Source organism: Mustela nigripes, chromosome 7 (assembly GCF_022355385.1).
Source record: "Mustela nigripes isolate SB6536 chromosome 7, MUSNIG.SB6536, whole genome shotgun sequence".
In the NCBI taxonomy this organism is placed as follows: Eukaryota; Metazoa; Chordata; class Mammalia; order Carnivora; family Mustelidae; genus Mustela; species Mustela nigripes.
In genome coordinates, this window is record NC_081563.1 from 105,550,123 (window position 1) to 105,570,807 (window position 20,685).

General features: G+C 40.5%; 2 protein-coding genes across 4 annotated transcripts in view; one reads left to right on the forward strand and one right to left on the reverse strand.

The window, feature by feature from the left end:
• PAK5 (p21 (RAC1) activated kinase 5) overlaps positions 1-20,685 on the forward strand; it is a 283,759-nt gene that overhangs the window by 56,216 nt on the left and 206,858 nt on the right. The gene's annotated exons all lie outside the window — the stretch shown is intronic.
• Positions 17,516-18,046, reverse strand: LOC132022671 (ATP synthase F(0) complex subunit C2, mitochondrial-like). The gene has a single exon (XM_059407910.1). It carries the CDS (start codon positions 17,966-17,968, stop codon positions 17,531-17,533), a length of 438 nt encoding a protein of 145 aa, XP_059263893.1. The 5' UTR covers positions 17,969-18,046; the 3' UTR covers positions 17,516-17,530.

Here is a 20,685-nt window from a genome sequence, read left to right on the forward strand (position 1 = left end):
AAAAACTTGACTCAGAAATTGATCGGCAATTGGGACAGTAAGAAGAATTTTACAGATGAAGATTCTTAGCATGATTAAATCTGTTGAGGAGATGAAAGCTCTTCTGGTCTTCAGGGTCTTCAAGAGCATCATGTTAAAGGAGACCCAAGCATTAGAATATTTCTAACTCTTCTTCCTGACTTAGAGTTCACATTGTGTTGTGAATTAAAAATTAAGTCCTAGAGTTAATAAACTCAGACTTGATTTAGAGACTTATGTGATGTTTTTTGACTTGCAAAACAATTATCCTTAGTCTCTATTTTTTTTTAAAGATTTTAGTTATTTATTTGACAGAAATCACAAGTAGACAGAGAGGCAGGCAGAGAGAGAGAGGGAAGCAGGCTCCCTGCTGAGCAGAGAGCCTGATGCGGGACTCGATCCCAGGACCCTGAGATCATGACCTGAGCCGAAGGCAGCGGCTTAACCCACTGAGCCACCCAGGCGCCCCCTTAGTCTCTATTTTAATACAATGTTCTGTAACCTAGCCTGGTGGGAGAAAACAAAATAGACTCCTTTTCTGAGGGTAAAGATAACCTTCTTGAAAGTTGATAATAGCATCCAAGACGTTGAGATGGAGAGGTTCTCAGCCTTTCTGGAATCTTGCTTAAAACTCATAAAACAGAAGTTCAGAATATCACACAGTGTGTAGAGACAGAAATGGGAAGAGTGCCTGAGTTCATATTGTCAGCACGGGGTGGGAACAAGCAGGTATATGGACTTGGAATAACTATAAATACGTGTACATATGTCTAATGATACTTTAGCTGTTATGTTAATTGGTGCTATGTTAGTACCATAACTCGTTCCATTTCGCAGTTTGGGAAAAGGAAAAAACAAGACAACTCTGCATACCCTCTAGTTTTGGAGGTGTATATGTGTTTGATGATGGTGGGGGATCTCCTCTGAGATGGTATAATCATCATAGCCCTGAGCACACTGTAATTCAATCTCAGATTTATAGTCAGGCTTCCTACTGGACTCAGATTCCTCTCGGAGCAGATGCTGTGTCCTCATTTCTATACCCATAATGCCTGGTGAAGAGTAAGTTCCCAGGAAAGCCTTGTTTCATGAATGAATGAGGACGGGAATCCGAAGTTGGAGTCTCCGGTGGCTCCCGTCCTGTCATTGCTGCTGCGTGTTTTGTGTAAGAGGCGAGGAAAGATACTCTCAAAGAACTGCCTGCCACTCATATGTCATTGGTTCCAGAGTACTTAGCCTTTCACATTTTAACAGCCCTAAAACCCAGAGGTATCTTAAAATCAGTGCCATGGCCTAGTTTGTGTGTCCTCCCAGGATAATGGTAGGATTCCCAACTGATGGCGTCTGAAGCCTCACCTCAGTAAGGACAGTTGTGGGTAGAATGAGTTTGGGAGAAAAGATCAGGAGTCCAGGATTGGACATGCTGGATTTGTGTTCTCTCTCAGACACCTGATGGCAAGTGATCCAAAAGATGTTGAGGAGAATGTTGGATATTAAAAGTCCCTGTGAAAAAGACAATTATCATATGATCTCTCTAATACAAGGAATTTGAGAGGCAGGGTGTGGGGGTGGGTCATGGGGGGAAGAGAGGGAAAAATGAAACAAGATGGGACTGGAGAGGGAGACAAACCGTAAGAGAGAGACTCTTAATCTCAGGAAACAAACTGAGGGTTGCTGGAGGGGAGGGTTGTGGGAGAGATAGGGTGGCTGGGGGATGGATATTGGGGAGGGTATGTGCTGTGGTGAGTGCTGATGTGAGCCTGATGTAAGCCTGTACCCCTGAAACAAATAATACATTATATGTTCATTAAAAAAAAAGAAGTCCCTGTGCTGGGAAAGAGGTCTGGTCTCGATACTCCTTAGATTGGTATGTCCTGATTTCAGCAAATACAATGTGTGATATCTGCTGCAACTCACTTGCTCCCTGAGGCTCTGGAACAAGCAAAGGCAGCACCCTCTCAACAGTCCTCTCCTGATCAGATAGCCTTCTCTGGGGGTGCTGTCACATTTAGGCCTGTCCCACAAAAACTTTTCTAAAATGTCTTCTTCCATTTTTTGATACCTTGTTTTAGACTGTCATTTTTTAAAAAAAAGATGTATTTATTCACTTGACAGAGATCACAAGTAGGCAGAGAGGGCAGGTAGAGAGAGAGGAAGGGAAGCAGGCTCCCTGTTGAGCAGAGACCCTGATACGGGACTCGATCCTAGGACCCTGAGATCACGACCTGGGCTGAGGCAGAGGCTTAACCCACTGAGCCACCCCTGGACTGTCATTTTTATCAGTGGTAAGTTCATGAAGGATCCCATGTACCTTTCTCCCAGGCCTGCCCACTTCTGTTCCTCAAATCCAGAATTGAGTTAGTGATAGGATCTGTTTAGAAATGTAGCCAGTTATGATTTAATACTCTGAAAAGGAGGTCTTTCACCCCACAGAAACGATACAGCAATATTTGTATCCATGATAGCTGCCGACTTAAAATTCACATGGACAATATGTCTGTTGTCTATTATATTTTTCTTTATTGCCGAGGATACTATAACAGGCACTGTCCATTTCATGAGAAAGAAGGCTGAGACCTCTGAAAACAAAGGAAAAATAATCATCATCATGAAAATAGCCAGATAAGTAAAGGAACAAGCATATTAGGTTATGTGATTGATGGCACATGGATAGAACACACTCTTAGGAAGTTAGATCTCTATCTGCTTAACATTCAAATAGTTATAGCATAGAAAAAGGCTTGTTCAAAGGAAGGTACTGTACAATGTTTGTATGGTTTAGAGGAACAGTCTCCAAGGGGTTATGCGTGAACTAGATGATAGAAGGGATGTGGAAAGAAAGCAACAAAGATGTGTAGTTATAGATACAGATTTTAACCGAAATATAGAAATTAATCTTTCTAGTATTTTAAGTACAGATTAGCATTAATGCAAATATGGTTCTAAGTAAACGTAGATTATATTGGTGGATATGCCCAATTGTATTTGACTAAGGAGGTATATGGGCATAAATGTCTCTGCATCCTCTAGGACCAGGATAACATTTGCTTTTGACTGAGAGAATATTTTATATTCAAACTGGAAATAGAGTTAGTAACAGAATAAGTAAATGTTGCTTTGAATATCAAAGCTGAAGAGGCATGAAGTGATTTTTTTTTCCCATTTTTGGTAAATATTGGCCTAACTTTCTAAATTGCACCCTGTTATATCCCATTTTTTTCTGCTTCTGTCCATGATTTTCCTGATGTGATTTAGTGTTTGGGAAAAATGAACTAGTGGTGAAGAGAGTTCTAGAAGGGTTATTTAATGTGTATTTTTCATCTGACTTTGTCCCACACTGATGGCAAATTACTAGGAGCTCCCTTTCCCCCATGAGTCTAGAAATTTGATTTTCGTACTTTGGCCTGGTCTCCAGGCTGTGCTGAAAACGTGCCTTTTGGTATCGGTAGCTCCACAAGAGGCTGTCTTAGAAATGTTGCTCTTGAGAATTTAATATGTTCAAACATGCATTTTATTACAGAATGTATGTATTGGAAATGGATATTCAGTACAAATTCTTACATATTATTTTATGTAGAACTTATGCTTTCTTTTTGATCTTTGAGCTATAAATAAAAGAACATATTTTTAGTTAAGGTGCATTGATACATTTCCTCTTTGCTGCTAATTGAAAACAGAGGTCGGAGCACCTGGGTGGCTCAGTGGGTTAAAGCCTCTGCCTTTGGCTCAGGTCATGATCTTAGGGTTCTGGGATCAAGCCCCGCATTGGGCTTTCTGCTCAGCAGGGAGCCTGCTTCCTCCTTTCTCTCTGCCTGCTTCTCTGCCTACTTGTGATCTCTCTCTCTCTCTCGGTCAAATAAATAAATAAAATTAAAAAAAAAAAAAACAGAGGTCTTCAGTAGATGATTTCCTACTACTAACGCTATTTAAGTGTTTTTAGTTTTAATAATGAAGTGACTTTAAGGGGCTATAATCAATTTCATCTGAAGTATTAAATGTAGTATAAACATAATTAAAATGCATAAAGGTAGGTATATATGTGTTTAAATATAAATATACAAAAGTGGGAAAATATATAATGAAGGGACTTGGCATCTCTTTCCCCACTAATATCAAGTTCTTAGAACTGACAGGAAGAATTAAAATCTATTAATTGAATGCAGTACTAACCAAAGTGCTGATGTATTTTATGAACTATAAAATCTAATTCCAGAATTTATCCGCAAAAGAAAATGCTCCCAAAATAAAACAAAGGAAAAAGGCGGAAAAAAGGAATAGTGCACAAGGTTTACACAGCCAGATACCAAATTTTTAAAGGGTAAGTCTAAATAAACTTTATTGTTTAGGGATACATATATTACCTAAAATATGTGTGTGTAAATTCTTACCTGGAAGTTCACTTTATACTATTCATTAAACTGTATGTATATATGGATTCCCCTTTTTCTGTGTTACTTTCTATTTTACAATAGAAAAAATATGGTCTAGACCCAGGAATAGACAAATAGATCAGTGGGAAAATATAGGTAGTGCAGAAATGGATTCATGTTTATATGAGAATTTAGCATGGGTAGCATTTCCGTTTAGTGTAGAGAGGGTGAACAATCAAATAAATGGGACCAAGTAGAAAGATCATCTATGCTCCATTGTGTCTGCTAGGATAAAAGACAAAGAACTAAGCGAAATAAATAAATAAATAGATAGATAGATAGATAGATAGTATTGTAAAATAACTTTGGAGGAGCACCTGGCTGGCTCCGTTGGCAGAGCATGCAACACTTGATCTGGGGGTTGAATTTGAGCTCCCCTTTGGGTGTAGAGATGACTTAAAAAACAAAAAAGCAACATTGGAGAACTTGTTCAGAATTATGGTAAATTACACTCCAGAGGCATAGGAGATGTTAAGACCTAAAATCCCAAATCAGTAAATTAAAAATTAACCCATTTATAGTTCTTTTGGTTAATATTTTAATTAAATTTTTAGACTTAAAAATTAATACACATTGTTAGAGGAATTTTGCCCTACTAATAAAAACAATAGCCCTATTGTTTCCAATTCATCTCCATATACACAGAGCTTCACAGAAAACTTACCCTAGTGCTCAGCCTTCTCAGGCCTTGTTGTGATGAAAGAAATACCATTCCTTCTTGATCCCATAATTTGTGCTCCAGATTGTACATCCTCAGCTTGGTCATTTCCTCCCTTTCCACTGGGCTTTTCTCCTCACACTCTGCATATACACTGATACCACTCATCTCAAAAGAGCAACAGTGAGATACCACCACTAGCACTGGCCGTCCTCTTCCATTCTAGCTTCCCGCCATTTCTTTTGTCCTCCCTCCCTGAAATTTCAGAAGACCTATGTATACAGTTCTACTTCTTTCTATCCATTTACTCTTTATTTTACTCTACTTGAGCCTTGGTTAATTACTATAACTGATCTTGTCAAGGGAACCAGCTGTCTTCATGCTGTCAAATCCAATGAGCACTTCTCTTTTCTCATCCTTTATGTCTCCAGTGAAATATGAAACCCACAGAGATGCCTCCCATGTCCACTGTACCTAAAGTAGCACCGGCACCTTTCCAGTTCTTTCAGCCCTTTGTTTTTTTTTTTTTTTTTCTTCTTCCCAGCACATCTTATCCTATGTACTTGTAATTAATGTATCTTTATTTGTCCATTTAATTACTGTATAACAAATTGCCCCCAAACTTAATGCTTTAAATCAACAAATATTTCTTATCTCATGGTTTCTGTGGATCAGGAATTCAGGATCAACTTAATTGGATGATTCTAGTTCAGGCTCCTCTTTAGATTGGAGTGTGAGTGCTCAGGGCTACAGTCTTATCTGAAGATATTGTCTGGGATTTGGGGGTCTGCCTTCTAGCTCACTGCCTAGGTCAAGACAACTGCTGTTGTCAAGAGGTCCCTGTTCCTCACTACGTGGGCCTCTCTATAGGGCTGCTAGAATGTGCTTTCTCCCAGAGCAAACCAAGGATGTATGGAGATAAACATCTTTTGAATGAGTAAATGGGTTGATGTCCTCCTAGTTAGTAAAAATGTAGGCTTTGGAGTTGTGTAGACCAAGGATGAAATTCTGCCTCTACCTTTTATTGGCTCTGAACTTTGAGCACATTAATTTCTATGAGCCTCAGTTTTGTCATGCCTGTTATTTTCTATTAACACCTGTTTCACAGGGGTACTATGAGGCTGAAATGAGATGGCATATGCAAAGCACTGTCTTAAGTGTTCAGTGCAAAGTGAGCATTCAAATGTTAGCTTACCCGATTTCCCCCCCGCCAATCTAGTAAGGTCAGAATTTTAAATGTAACTCTCCTCACGATGAGTGACTGAATGTTCAGTCTTTTGAAGAAAAATCAATTTACATTACACTGGAGGAACTTTAATATGAATGCATAATCTCCACCTATTATGTGCCTGCAAGAGAATTCCAATCTGTACAACAAACGTTGAACAGTTTTTTAGTAAAGGGAACATAGCTGTAATTCAGACCCGTTATTCTGTCTGAAAGAAATGAATGTGGTAATACTTGAACCTGAAGGAAAAAATCAAAGGATTTATCTGTAGTTACACCATTTACTCATGTATGAAAGTAGAGTAGGATGAATTTGGGAAATTATTTAGTGGAGGGGAAAGGTGGCCATGGGACCCTGTGCATGGAAGAGTGCTGCTCAACAACTTTGGAATCCCAGACTACAACGACTTCACCCACGCTGTCCTGAAGCTTGTCAACATATAAATGAGTCTACTGATGCTGTTCTAGCTGTAATTTACAGTAATGAAAGGCACACATCAAAATATTATGGTTCTATAAGTTTTCACAAATGTATAGATACGTACAACCCACACTTCAATCAAGACAGAACATTTGTGTCACCCTAAAATATTCTTTATGCCCCTTTCTAGTCATTCACCCCAACCCCTAAGGTAACCCCTGATTGGATTTCTGTCATCCCTTCCTTTAGCCTGATCTAGAAAGTGCGTACTGCCACACCTGTTACTATTCCTCTAAGGTCCACTGTTGCATATTATCAGTAGTTCTTTCCTTTTTTCTTTGAAAAAAAATATGCCAGTATGTGGGTATACCAGTTTGTTGATCTGTTGATCTGTTGAACAGTTGAGTTGTTTCTGATTTTTTTGCTATTATGAATAAAGCCTCTATGAACTATTTTGCATATCTTTTCTTTTGGGTAAATACTAAGGAATGTGATTGGTGGGTAATAAGGTTGGTGTTTAAATTGAGAAGGAACAGCCAAGCCATTATTAAAAGTGGTTGTACCATTTTAAGCTTCCCCCCTCCACCCTTATGCCCCGCAGGGTAGGAGCTGTCCAGTTGCTCCACATGCTCCTAATATTTGATGTTGACTGTTCCACTTTTAGGCATTCTGGTGGGCATGCAATGGTATCCACAGTCTCTCCTACTTAGGTTACATACATAATCCCATCTTCTCCATCTTCTACAGCCTGTGCTGTAGTTTCACAAGAGAAACTACAAGAGAAACGTTGGGCTGTCTTTGTTTCCCTCTTCCCCCAAGCTCTACTACTTGGAAGTGTTGCCACCAGATGCTGGTGATCGTCCCACTCCAGGGCAGGTCTCCAGCCTGTTGTCGCTTCCAAACTGGGATGGCCTCAACATTTGCCAGAGTAAGTAGGTGACCCCACATCCTGCTTTGCTTTGTGGCTCTCCTCTCTCTTCCTCCCCACCCCTGCTTCTCAGAACCTTCTGAAACCTTTCTCTTGCTGTCCCTCACTTTGTCAGGACAGAGAAAAGAGCACTAGAAAAAGAGTTGTTGCAGAGCACGCACTGAGGACTTGAACTCCCTGGCCACACCTGCTAACTCGACTGCTTACCTGTTGTTTACCTGGCACTTAACCTCAAGCCTTGTTTCCTTCACCTGCAAGGTGGACACCAGCAGTAGCTACCTAGTGCTGGCAATGTGAGAATAAAATAGTAAAATGTGTTATAGTGAGAGTCAAGCTTTCAAAGCCCATAACGACAGCTACCTCAGGGCTCCAGCTCTGCTGTCCGTTATTATGGTGGTGGCTGTGAGAATGTTAACATCTTCATTGTCCCCTCTGGTGTCCACTAACTTGGCTCTTTCCTACCTTCTGCCTTTGCTTCCTACATGCTTTTTTTTCTTTCTTTCTCTGTTCCTTTTGGCATATTCCTTAGCTCCATTAACTCAATGTGTAATACTCAGACTTTGGGCTTCTCTTCTTCATTCATAAGACCAATCATGAGAAATGTGACCTCTAACCAAATGGGAGAAAACAGTAACCTATAATTTACATGAATAACATGCACTATTGCTAATGTAGACTTTAAAGAGGAAAAAATACAAGGACAAGATGCATCTCTTTTTGTTCCATGGTGTAGTTCTTTGGACAAAGCCAGCTTGTCTTCCAGACAGGTCCTCATGGGTGTCCTTCCATGCTTTGTTGATTTCACCAGTGCCCTTTTTTAATTTTGAAGGATGAGAAATCTGCTTTCTCAATATGTGGGCTTCGCTATCTTAGTTTGAGTTTTCCCTGAAGACTCTTGGGGAGATGGTATAGGGTGTACCTGAATTTTCCCACCAAAGGGGGATGAAGTTGGGATATTAACAACACTTGATTGGCTTGGGGGTTGCTCTTGGGCTATTAACCCCCTGGCATATCCAGCTGACCTCGCATATTGGCTGAGCACTACCTTCTTGACCCTCCAACCAAGGGAAGCAGGAACACCTTGGCATGTGAGGAAAGTCTTTGCTGGTGCCTTCTGTGTGGGCCCAGTGGATATGCATGGACACTGAGCTTTATTACTTCTCAAGCACCAGTGTACGACAAACCACATTTATCAAGAACAGAGACTAATGTATGGAAAGTGGTGGTGCTGCTTTATTAATATTCAGTGAGAAACATAACCACCAGGAATTCCAAATGTGTGATCTGATGATGACAGCCTCTCCTTGTGGTTGTGTCCTGGTGAGAGGCCCGTTTATCTTCTCAAAGAGATTGGGGCTTTCAGAGTTGGCAACATGATCTTCTCGGCTGGTATCCTTGAGCTCTGTAGAGCAATGGCCTCCATGCCCAAGTGGGGCTGTTCTTCCATAGGGAAGGTCTGGGAGACTCTGACAAAACCCTCTTTGTGGACTCTGATTCTGTTTTTCTACTACTGTAGACCCCTTGCTGACCACTCTCTTCCTCCTAACCAGGCAGTTGCTCAGCCATAAGCATTAGATTCATAATCCTAATCCAATTACACTTCTCCCAGCTCACCTTAATTAAGTTCTTAGAGTCACTAGTAATCTCTTAGTCACAGCCCTAGATGGCTGCTCTTCTCTGTGACTTCTGGGTTTTTGTCCTCCTTACTAACAGTAAACTGTTAGTAAATTTTAAACTAACTTTTAAACTAACTTTAAACTAACTTTAAAAGATTCTTTGCTGTTAGCTTCACTTTAGTTCCTGCAAATACTTTCTTGACAAAATTTAGAGAATTAGTGATCAGCAATAGTTAATTTTATAAAAAATAATATTGATACCTGTTTATTATCGACACTGCTATCATGGAGAGAACTCTGGAGTACATTAGGTTGAATGATGTGAATGTAGCAATATTCAGCCTCTTCTGACCTATAAAATACCAGTTTCATATGGGCCAGTTGATATAAAGACAGAAAACTGAGTCAAGATGCCTCTGTTAGAACTATGTGGCTTTAATGTGGCTTTTCCCCCTTCCCACCTGTTTGGGTCTTATTTACACATCTGTAAATTGGGTCTGGCTAGAAGACTCCTAAGGAGCTTTTCAACAGTAGCGGGGTCTTTGTTTTTATGAATGTTAAGGGAGACAGGAAGGCTCCAGGATATGGGTCATTGTCCCGACTGCCTCAAGAAATCCTGTTTAAAGAATGTTTTTATTTCTTGCTATCTATTTTTATATCTACAATATTACAGGAGAAAATGGTTTTTTTAGGTATATGTTTATAGCTAGGAGTTCTTCTTTGTCCTTTCTAATGTCTTCCTTATGGGACAGTTTTCTTTCCCTCAGACCACTCCATGAGATGTCTGTTGACTCAAGCAACTGGGGACTATCTCCATTGTATATCCTTGACTCCTTGCTTCTCCATTTATGCTAATATTAAAGTCCTATGTGGCAGCAAGGATACTTTCCTGAGAGCCCTTGTTCCCTCTAGTGGCTCCATTTCAATACTTTTTCAGTCCTTCCATGACGTAGAATCCATTGATGCTACCACGTTCTCCCCATTCCTCGTCTCCTTCATGTCTTTACCCTTCGGTTCCAGCTCAGGTTCTCATCTCCATTATGATAGCTACTCTCTTGCCTCCACTTGGTACACGATTGCTCCTTTCTCCTTTTCTCTTCACTTGGTCAAAGTTTAGCCCTGATTACATTCAACTCTTGACGCACTCATTGCCTCTACTTGCCCGGCTAAAATGGCTGGAGAAAACCTACCACTGTGTTAGCTGGTTTCCCTTTCTATCCATGACCACAAACCACTCAGGAGCCCTTTGAACACCTGAGTAGCCTGGTCCTATTTCCTAAGTCCGTTTGGTCTCTTGTTGGCATAGGTAACTGTTCCATATCTTCTCTTCTGTCTCATTTTTCACTTGTAGCTGATAGTCTTGATTCATGAAGAAAAGAGAATCCATCAGAATAGGATGCCCCCTCGTCCCCACCATCATACTGCCGACCCTGCCTCTGCACCCATGGTCTCTGTCTTTGTTCCCTTTTCTCTGGACTGTTAGTGCTCCTGCCAGGGTCATAGGGTCAAACCCTCCACTTAGTGAGCAGAGTACCATGCTTTCTTGCTTGCTTTCACAACTCTTCCCTCTCTCCCAAATCATTGGTTTTACCTTTCTGCATCACCCACATGCAAGCTCCATTTTTTTTTCCTTTTAGAAAAATTATCTGAAATTTCTAGCTATCACTCCATTTTTATATTCCCCTTTAGAACAAAATTCCTCAATAGAATCATTCATCTATTTCTGCTGTCAGACCATTCCATGGTCTCCTACTTCTGTAGGAGAAGGTGGGAGCACTGATTTTTTTCTACCATTTTTAGTTTTTTTTTTTTTTTAGTTGTTATTTCATTTATTGTCATGCTAAGCTGCTTATAAAGTATGCTATAAGTTTATCATTTGTCTTTTTTTTAATATAATTTTTTATTTTTTATAAACATATATTTTTATCCCCAGGGGTACAGGTCTGTGAATCACCAGGTTTACACACTTCACAGCACTCACCAAAGCACATACCCTCCCCAATGTCCATAATCCCACCCCCTTCTCCCAAACCCCCTCCCCCCAGCAACCCTCAGTTTGTTTTGTGAGATTAAGAGTCACTTATGGTTTGTCTCCCTCCCAATCCCATCTTCTTTCATTTATTCTTCTCATACCCACTTAAGCCACCATGTTGCAACACCACTTCCTCATATCAGGGAGATCAAATGATAGTTGTCTTTCTCTGCCTGACTTATTTTGCTAAGCATGATACGCTCTAGTTCCATCCATGTTGTCGCAAATGGCAAGATTTCATTTCTTTTGATGGCTGCATAGTATTCCATTGTGTATATATACCACATCTTCTTGATCCATTCATCTGTTGATGGACATCTAGGTTCTTTCCATAGTTTGGCTATTGTGGACATTGCTGCTATAAACATTCGAGTACACGTGCCCCTTTGGATCACTACGTTTGTATCTTTAGGGTAAATACCCAATAGTGCAATTGCTGGGTCATAGGGCAGTTCTATTTTCAACATTTTGAGGAACCTCCATGCTGTTTTCCAGAGAGGTTGCACCAGCTTGCATTCCCACCAACAGTGTAGGAGGGTTCCCCTTTCTCCGTATCCTCGCCAGCATCTGTCATTTCCTGACTTGTTGATTTTAGCCATTCTGACTGGTGTGAGGTGATATCTCATTGTAGTTTTGATTTGTATTTCCCTGATGCCGAGTGATATGGAGCACTTTTTCATGTGTCTGTTGGCCATCTGGATGTCTTCTTTACAGAAATGTCTGTTCATGTCCTCTGCCCATTTCTTGATTGGATTATTTGTTCTTTGGGTGTTGAGTTTGCTAAGTTCTTTATAGATTCTGGACACTAGTCCTTTATCTGATATGTCGTTTGCAAATATCTTCTCGCATTCTGTCAGTTGTCTTTTGATTTTGTTAACTGTTTCCTTTGCTGTGCAAAAGCTTTTGATCTTGATGAAATCCCAATAGTTCATTTTTGCCCTTGCTTCCCTTGCCTTTTGCGTTGTTCCTAGGAAGATGTTGCTGCGGCTGAGGTCAAAGAGGTTGCTGCCTGTGTTCTCCTCAAGGATTTTGATGGATTCCTTTCGCACATTGAGGTCCTTCATCCATTTTGAGTCTATTTTCGTGTGTGGTGTAAGGAAATGGTCCAATTTCATTTTAATGCAATTCCTATCAAAGTACCATCCATCTTTTTCAAAGAAATGGAACAAATAATTCTAAAATTTATATGGAACCAGAAAAGACCTCGACTAGCTAAAGGGATATTGAAAAAGAAAGCCAACGTTGGTGGCATCACAATCCCAGACTTCAAGCTCTATTACAAAGCTGTCATCATCAAGACAGCATGGTACTGGCACAAAAACAGACACATAGATCAATGGAACAGAATAGAGAGCCCAGAAATAGACCCTCAACTCTATGGTCAACTAATCTTCGACAAAGCAGGAAAGAATGTCCAATGGAAAAAAGACAGCCTCTTCAATAAATAGTGCTGGGAAAATTGGACAGCCACATGCAGAAAAATGAAATTGGACCATTTTTAGTTTTTAAAGAACTTCTCTCTAGAAATATTTCATCTCCATACCAGAGGCCACATCACATGGGCGAATGGCTGGTTGTTGGTTTAAAACAGAGGAAATGCCCCCAAATATTTATAGAAAAGTGAAACCATTCCATTCCATCACCTTTGTTGAAGCATTTCAATTTTCTCCGTACCTTGGGTGTGCTCTCCCTAGCTCGCAGCTGAGCTAAAGGCACATTAAGTCTGTGTAACTGGGCTTGAAGGAAAGCTTGGAGACCATTTGTTCTCTTAAATCTCTTTGGTTTGCAATTGTCAGATTCAATTTTGTGCAGAAGAGTTCAGAGCATCATTGAAAGTTAGGAAAAGGGGAAGAGATATAGCCCAATCTGATAAATTATGTCAAAGTCAAAGTCTTCACCCTGTAGCGGTTGTAGCCAAGAACTATTTTTAGTCTGATGGCTGAGGGGTAGAGCATGTCACGGGGACACCTGTGTATTGATGCAGACTGACAGGGATACAGAGGAATTACTAGAATCTCTGCCTTGTATTTTGATGGAATGTTTTATTCCATGGGCAGACTTTGCAGGTAAGATGTACCATACTGACAATGGGAAAGATAAGCTTCCTATGCATATACTTGGAGGTGTGTCCTACTTCAGAGTCTGTGTATTAATGTCGTGATTCAAGTCACACCCTGTCGGCCTGTATTTTCACTCATCTAACAGATGGTAATTGTGCTACATTGGCTAGTTTAGTTAGTCAGAGGCTCGGTTAGTCAGAGGCTCAGCCCTAAGAAGGTATGATAACTCTGTTTTCTTGATTTGTTAAAAGGCATGCTTGCCACTGAGTTATTTTGAAAATGTTTAAAAATTATAGTTAGAGGGAATTCTGGGTAGGTGGTCAGCAGTCTGGAAGGCATAGTTATTTTTTTACAATCCTCTTACAAACATGGGGCAGTTAGATTGCAAAGCTGGAAACACATAGACAATGGTTAGAACAAAACCAGGAGACAAGGTATGTCCGCTTGAATCCTAAGAACAGATAGGACAGATCCTAGTGCCAAAAGTCCTGCCTGGTATCTGTGTGTAGCAGTAAGGAATAAAAGGAAGCAGCAGGGGGACTGAAAAACCACAGAACAGAGATCTGGAACAAGTCAACAGGTGTCCAGTGAAGAGCTTAAATATTGCCTGGACATGTGTGTTCCTTCTTTATTTACATTTTTTAAAAGCTCTTCTTGATTGTCCACAATCTGTCAGGCCAGTTTCAGATGTCAGAGAGACCACATCAAACAAGATGGAAAAGAGCTCTATATTATGTTTATTCTTTTTTTTAAAAAAGATTTTATTTATTTATTTGACAGACAGAGATCACAAGCAGGCAGAGAGGCAGGCAGAGAGAAGAAGAAGCAGTCTCCCCACTGAGCAGAGACCCCAATGTGGGGCTTGATCCCAGGACCCCGAGACCATGACCTGAGCCGAAGGCAGAGGCTTTAACCCACTGAGCCATGCAGGTGCCCCTCTATTATGTTTATTCTTGTGTAGAGCTTTTATTCCAGAAGAGAAACACACAAATATGATTTTGGAGACATAGGTATGCTGAAGAAAAATAAAAGGGCAATGGGAAAGAAATAGGTAACAGGGGCAAAGAAATTGTTATTACAGAATAAATATTTATAAATGAATTCCATTGAGGGGGTGGCATCTGAGTAGAGAGGTAAGTGAATATAACTCCAGGGACCCAATTTTTAGAAACAGAATGATCAGGAAAACCTTTGCTATGATCTGAATATTTCTGTCACCGCCACCATGTCATATGTTGAAATCATGACCCCCAAACGTAACAGTATTAGGAGGTGCGGCCTTTGCAAGGTGCTTAAAGCATGACAGTGGAGCTCTTGTGAATGGGATTAGTGCCTTTATAAATGAGGTTCCAGAGAATTCTCCAGTCCCTTTCATCCTGTGAGGATACAGCGAGAAGGTACCAGTTTATGAACCAGGAAGAGAGCCCTCACCAAAACATGACCCTGCTGGTGACTTGATCTTGGGCTTCCTGGTCATCAGAACTGGGAGCAATAAACCTGTTGTTTGTGTACCACTGAGTCTGTGGTAATTTATTATGGCAGCCCTAATGGACTAAGACAGCCTTGTTGATTATTTGATACAGTGTTGAAAATTACTCACTTATATAGGTTAACTGTTCTGCTTTGCAATCTTGACATTCAGATTTTTTCCTTATCAAATACCAAAGGCTGCCTTCATCTAAGATCAGAATGAATAATTTTGATGACACAAATACCCTAGGCCAAAAAAACATGATATTATTTCCAAAACAAGAGACCCAGAGGAACTTCTAAGATTGGTGCCAGATTCAACCCTTTCATGAGACAGCCAGCTCTGCCGCCCGCAGGGTGTTAAGATGGCGACCATAGTTCTGTGCCTCCAGGTCTCACATAGATGTGATTTAATATAATAAGGAAAAATAAAGTCTGTCTCATCTCTTCTCTCTCCTGTCTCTTCACTCACTCTCTCCTTTTTCTCTCAAAAGTATTTAAATGAATTGTTTTATACATACAGAAAATGTACAGGTCCTAAGTGTGCAGCTTGATGTATTGTCACAAACTAAACATCTGATATCCAGCACTCAGGTCAAGAAGCAGATCATAGTTCTCACCTAAGAAGTCTCTCATAAGCCTCTTTTCCATGACTGCCTTCTCCAAGTGTAACTAGCTGTATCATTTTAAATCTCTAACACCACAGATTAATTTGCTTGTTTTGAACTTTATTCAGAAGAGAACCACATACCATGTACTGTGTTGTGTTCGCCTTTTTTCATTCCTGTTTTTGAGATTTACAGGCATTTTGTGTGTGTGTGTGTGTACAGTTGTATATTGCTTTCATGGCTGTGTAGTAAGCACTGTATTGTCCATTCTCCTGTTGGTGAACATTTGGATAGTGACCGGTTTTGTTGTGAGTAGTGCTGCATTCTAGTACATGTCTTTTAGTGATCATATGCCTTCATTTTTTTTATATACTGTACAGATGATTTCATTTTTTAATATGGAGAAAAGTCTTGATGTTCTGTATTCTAATTCCTTTCAAGCTTTATTGACCAATATGGAGTCTTATGCCCACCTCCTATTTGCATCAAAACCTAGGACAGAAAGTTGTCCGTGGGGTGCCTAGGTGGCTCAGTGGGTTAAAGCATCTGCCTTCAGCTCAGGTCATGATTCCAGGGTCCTGGGCTCGAGCCCCACATGAGGCTCTCTGATCAGCAGGGAGCCTGCTTCCCCCCACCTCTCTGTCTGCCTCTCTCTCTACTTGTGATCTCTATCTGCTATCTGTCAAATAAATAAAATTAAAAAAAAAAAAAAAGTAGCCCATTATGTGCCATTAAATGTTCAACAACCAGCTCTCTGCATGAAGATTTGGGAAGTGGGGCTGATCTGTAGCATTTGTTAGTTTCCTTAGTGTAGATGCTTCCACCATGGTCAATTTCAAGGTGTCAGTGTTACATCAACCAGCTTGCAAAGCAGCTCTCCCAAACTAGTACAGGCCAGCTCCTGCACACCGCTAGCTCTCATTTCATTCACTGAAGCTGAAGTTTGGCTCTGCCAAAAAAAAAAAAAAAAAGAGGGCCAGGGGAAGAGTGGAGAAGGTTCTTCTGTAGCAGCTAGTGTTTTCACATCAGTTATTGAATTATTATCATGGATAAATTAATAAAACACCATTCTCTTCCCAAGATTGTTCTTGTAAAGTTCTGACTATTGGTGAAAACTGGCCTTTAGACACTGTTAGGATAGACAAGATTTAAAATGTGGTTATAACCCAAATTCTGGCAGCTCAACACATAGGCTATTTCTCACTCACACCATGTCCTCTGGGGACAGTAACCCTCCAGGGCTACTGTTCTCCATGCAGTGATTCAGCAGTCTGGGTGCCTCTTGTGTTGGGACACAGTCATTTCAACACTCAGGCTCCATGGCCACTGGTGGAGCAAAGGGGAGCCACGACGGTGTTACATGGATTTGTAGGGACTTCAGCTCAGATGTGACTTGTCAGTTCCACTCTGAGGTCATTTGGCTGGAACTTGTTATGTGGTCCCTCCCAACTGCAAGGGCACTTGATAAATATGGGAAGACTCGTGGACTCTTTGATGCACTGTGTCTGTGTCTGCCACAGAGACCATCCGCTCAGGGCTGCTCATTTTAGTTTTGTTGTTAAGCCTTATTGAAATCATTTCTGTTTATTTCCATTCTTGCATTTATCTGAGTTAGTTAAGAAAATAACTGACAGCTGTACTCACAGAATTACCCACTAGTGATGCATTTTCTCAGAAAAGAGGAAAGAGAAGAACCTCTTCATTAAACAATAATAGGGTTCGTTGTAAGGAATACTTTCTGTATACAAGTAAAGGTGTTTGTGTTGGACTATCTCTAGTGTATAGAGTGGTTGAAGCATAATACTTATTTTGTAAACACCATAGTAATCTAGGCAAGTCACCAGCGGCTGCTAAAACCAGCCGGCTACAGGTTGTTGGGCAAGAGAAATATTTACGTAGTCTTTTTTTTTTTTTTCTTATTAATACAGTATTTATTTGTCTTCCCTCTGTCAAACCCTGAGCCAACCACTTTCCCCAGGCTGCCTGGGGAGGTATAGGAAAAGGATTATATAGGGCAGATGAGACACGGGAGAAAGACCTATGGGAGGTGGAGACGGCTCCTTCACATGGCGAAGAGGATGAGAAAGACCACCATCAGGCAAAAGAGCCCCATGGCCTCCGAGAGGGCAAAGCCCAGAATGGCGTAGGAGAAGAGCTGTTGCTTCAGAGAGGGATTCCTGACATAACCAATGATGAGGCTCCCAAACACAGTCCCAATTCCAGCCCCAGAACCAGCCACCCCTACCGTGGCAGCCCCAGCCCCAATGAACTTGGCTGCTGTATCGATGTCCCTTGAAATGGCGCTGGTTTGGAAGCTTCGGCTGGGAATAAGTGAGGTCAGGGGACGTGGGGCTGCCAAGATGCTGAGGCCCTTATAAGGTGCCTCATCTGTCAGTGTCTCGGGTGGTTTTAGCACCACTGCAGACAGTGATCGGCTCAACAGCTGAGAGGTGCTCCTGACCAAGAACGGGGTGGAGACGAACTTTGCACAGGCGTACATTTTCAGGGAATGAGGGGCTGTGGCAGGAGAGCTGCTCCCAGGGCCGAGGAGACAGAGAGAAAATATTTACGTAGTCTTAAAAGTGTCATCCACAGGTTATTACTTACAATGAGGGAAAGCTACCGTTAAAATGGAGAAATTGAGCAGACCTTGCCTTTTCCAACTAATCACATTGAATATTGTCAGTTACGGGACACAATGAAACCCCGTGCCTCATGAGATGCATTGAGAAAGGATGTATTGTCATCTGTGCAGGATTTCTACCAAAACTTAAGGTAATCATGAGGAAAAAGCTTGGGTGAAGCAAATTGAGGACCATCCTTGAAAAAATTCAGTTATACTCTTTTTTTTTTTTTTTTAAGATTTTATTTATCTGACAGCGATCACAAGTAGGCAGAGAGAGAGGGAAGCAGGCTCCCTGCTGAGCAGAGAGCCTGATGCAGGGCTCCATCCCAGGACCCTGAGATCATGACCTGAGCTGAAGAAGGAGGCTTTAACCCACTGAGCCACCCAGGCACCCCTATACTCTTTTTTTTAAAAATGTCAGTGTCACAGAGACAACAGGGGGCTTAGTCGGTTGAGCATCTGACTCTTTCTCAGCTCAGGTCTCAATCTTCTGAGTCATGAGTTCAAGTCTCATGTTGGGCTCCATACTGGACATGGAGCCTACCTTAAAAAAAGAAAAAAAAAATAAAAGAAAAAATATAACAAAAAAGTCAATGCCACAGAAGCCAGTATGTTGGTATAGATTAAGGGCATCTCCATTGTGATCAAATGCAGAGTGTGATTCTGGATTGGATTCTGGAAAAATGAAGCTATAAAGAATGTTTTTATGGGACAGTGTGGAGATTGATTATAGACTTAGTAATAATATTATATCAATGTTAAATTTTCAGATACGATCAGTATATTGTGGTTACATGGGAGAATGACTTTGGTATTAGGAGAAATGTGCTGAATATTCATGAGTGAAGTGTCATATATGCAAATAGCTTTCAAATGATTTCCCTTAAAATATATGCATATATTTCTATATATAAGCATGTGTGCTTGTGTACACAGCACACACATGTACCTGGAGATAGGGAGACAGAAACAGGAAGAAAAAGCAAATGTGGCAAATTTTAACTTTTGACTCCTATAGGTGAAGGTTATATAGGCCTAAATCTTTTAGTCTTGCAACTTTTCCACAGTTCTGAAATTTTTCAAAATAAAAAGAGTTGAGAAACTACTGTCGATTCCATTTATTCTGAAGTTTTATAACTCAATCCATTCTCTAATATTTGGGCCGAAGTCTTAATGGGATCAACTCCACTGTGTTTAACCTATACTTGTCTAGTAATCTGGTAAGAATTGAGCTTTAAGAGTATATGTGCTGCCGAAGTGAGCACCAAATTGAGCTTTAAGAGGAAGAATTCTTAACAATCAGCTCCCTAAGATGAAGATATGTGGAACAAGAGGAAGAGACTACCCAGAGAACTTCTCAGGTATGTGTGGATTAATATGGCATCAAGATGAAATTAGGATTAGTTTTTTAGAAGAAACAAGGGCATCAGGAAGAGTAAAGGCAGAGATAACTTCCCCCTTCATCATCAGTTTAGATCAGCCTGTGGTATTACCCAAAACTGGTAGAAAAAAATCTTTGTCTAATTCTTTAACAACACTGGTGATACCTGATATGCTTGTGTTATATGAAAAATGATTTAGCATAATCTGAGGTGCTAAATGAATGGGCTGTTTTTTTACAACAGGCCCTGTAATTGCATGGGAAGAGTATTAATGTTAGTTGAATTGATACAGAAAGATGATGAACTTCAAAAAGCTGAACTCAGATAAATATGTGTTTTCGGTAAACTATCGGAAACTTGAAATTCTGTGCTGGGAACTTCTGGGAGCATTCTGTGAGAAATAGGTTGATGGATTTGTAGATGCAATATTGATACTTACCATGCCTTTTATGAGTCCAAATCCTAATGGAAGAACAGTAGATTTGTGTGGGATAGTTTTGCTCAGAATTGAAAACAAGAGTCCTTATCGGGTTGTTCCCAGAAAGAATTGTTGCTCAAAGTAATCATTAAACGTTCAATTGTGGAAATTCTTGTGGATAACATGGAGAAATAAAAGGTGATATTTTAAGATTTTTTCATTATTTTGTCAGTGCCTTAAAGTATGGAATGAGCCTTTTAATTTTCCTTAATTTTACTTTAGTTTTCTTTTTCTTTCTTCTTCTTCTTTTTTTTTTTTTTTTGGTTCTGCTTTTGGAAACACATTAAAAAATAAAGCCTTCATTATTTGTATTTTCATTATTTGTATTTGCAGTAAATATGTCAGGTAGGGCTGGAACGCTCTGGCTGCCACAGCTTCTCCTTAAAACACATGGAAAGGGTATCCGCACTGTTTGATTTAATTGCCAATATTTAAATAGCATTCAGTACAAGCCCTGGATAAAATGAGGGCAGGGTGACCCCTCCCAGGGGAGTAGCAGCTTAGCACAAAATGAAGATATCCTTACCTTAAAGTTTTTCTTTGACCTGATAGCTCATAGGTAGATATTGAATAGAGAATGACATGATCTGCACATAACCTTAGATGCAGAGCTTGAAATCGTCTCGGTGTTTGATAAGGTCCTCTGCTCCAGGACCTAACAGCATTCTGTCACCAGGGAACATGGTCCTTCTGCCTCCAGGGAGTCCTTCCCACCTGTGTTTGAAGAAACA

Coding starts and splice junctions, on each gene's coding strand:
- LOC132022671 (XM_059407910.1), bottom strand. CDS start 17,968: ATGTACGCCTGTGCAAAGTTCGTCTCCACCCCGTTCTTGGTCAGGAGC.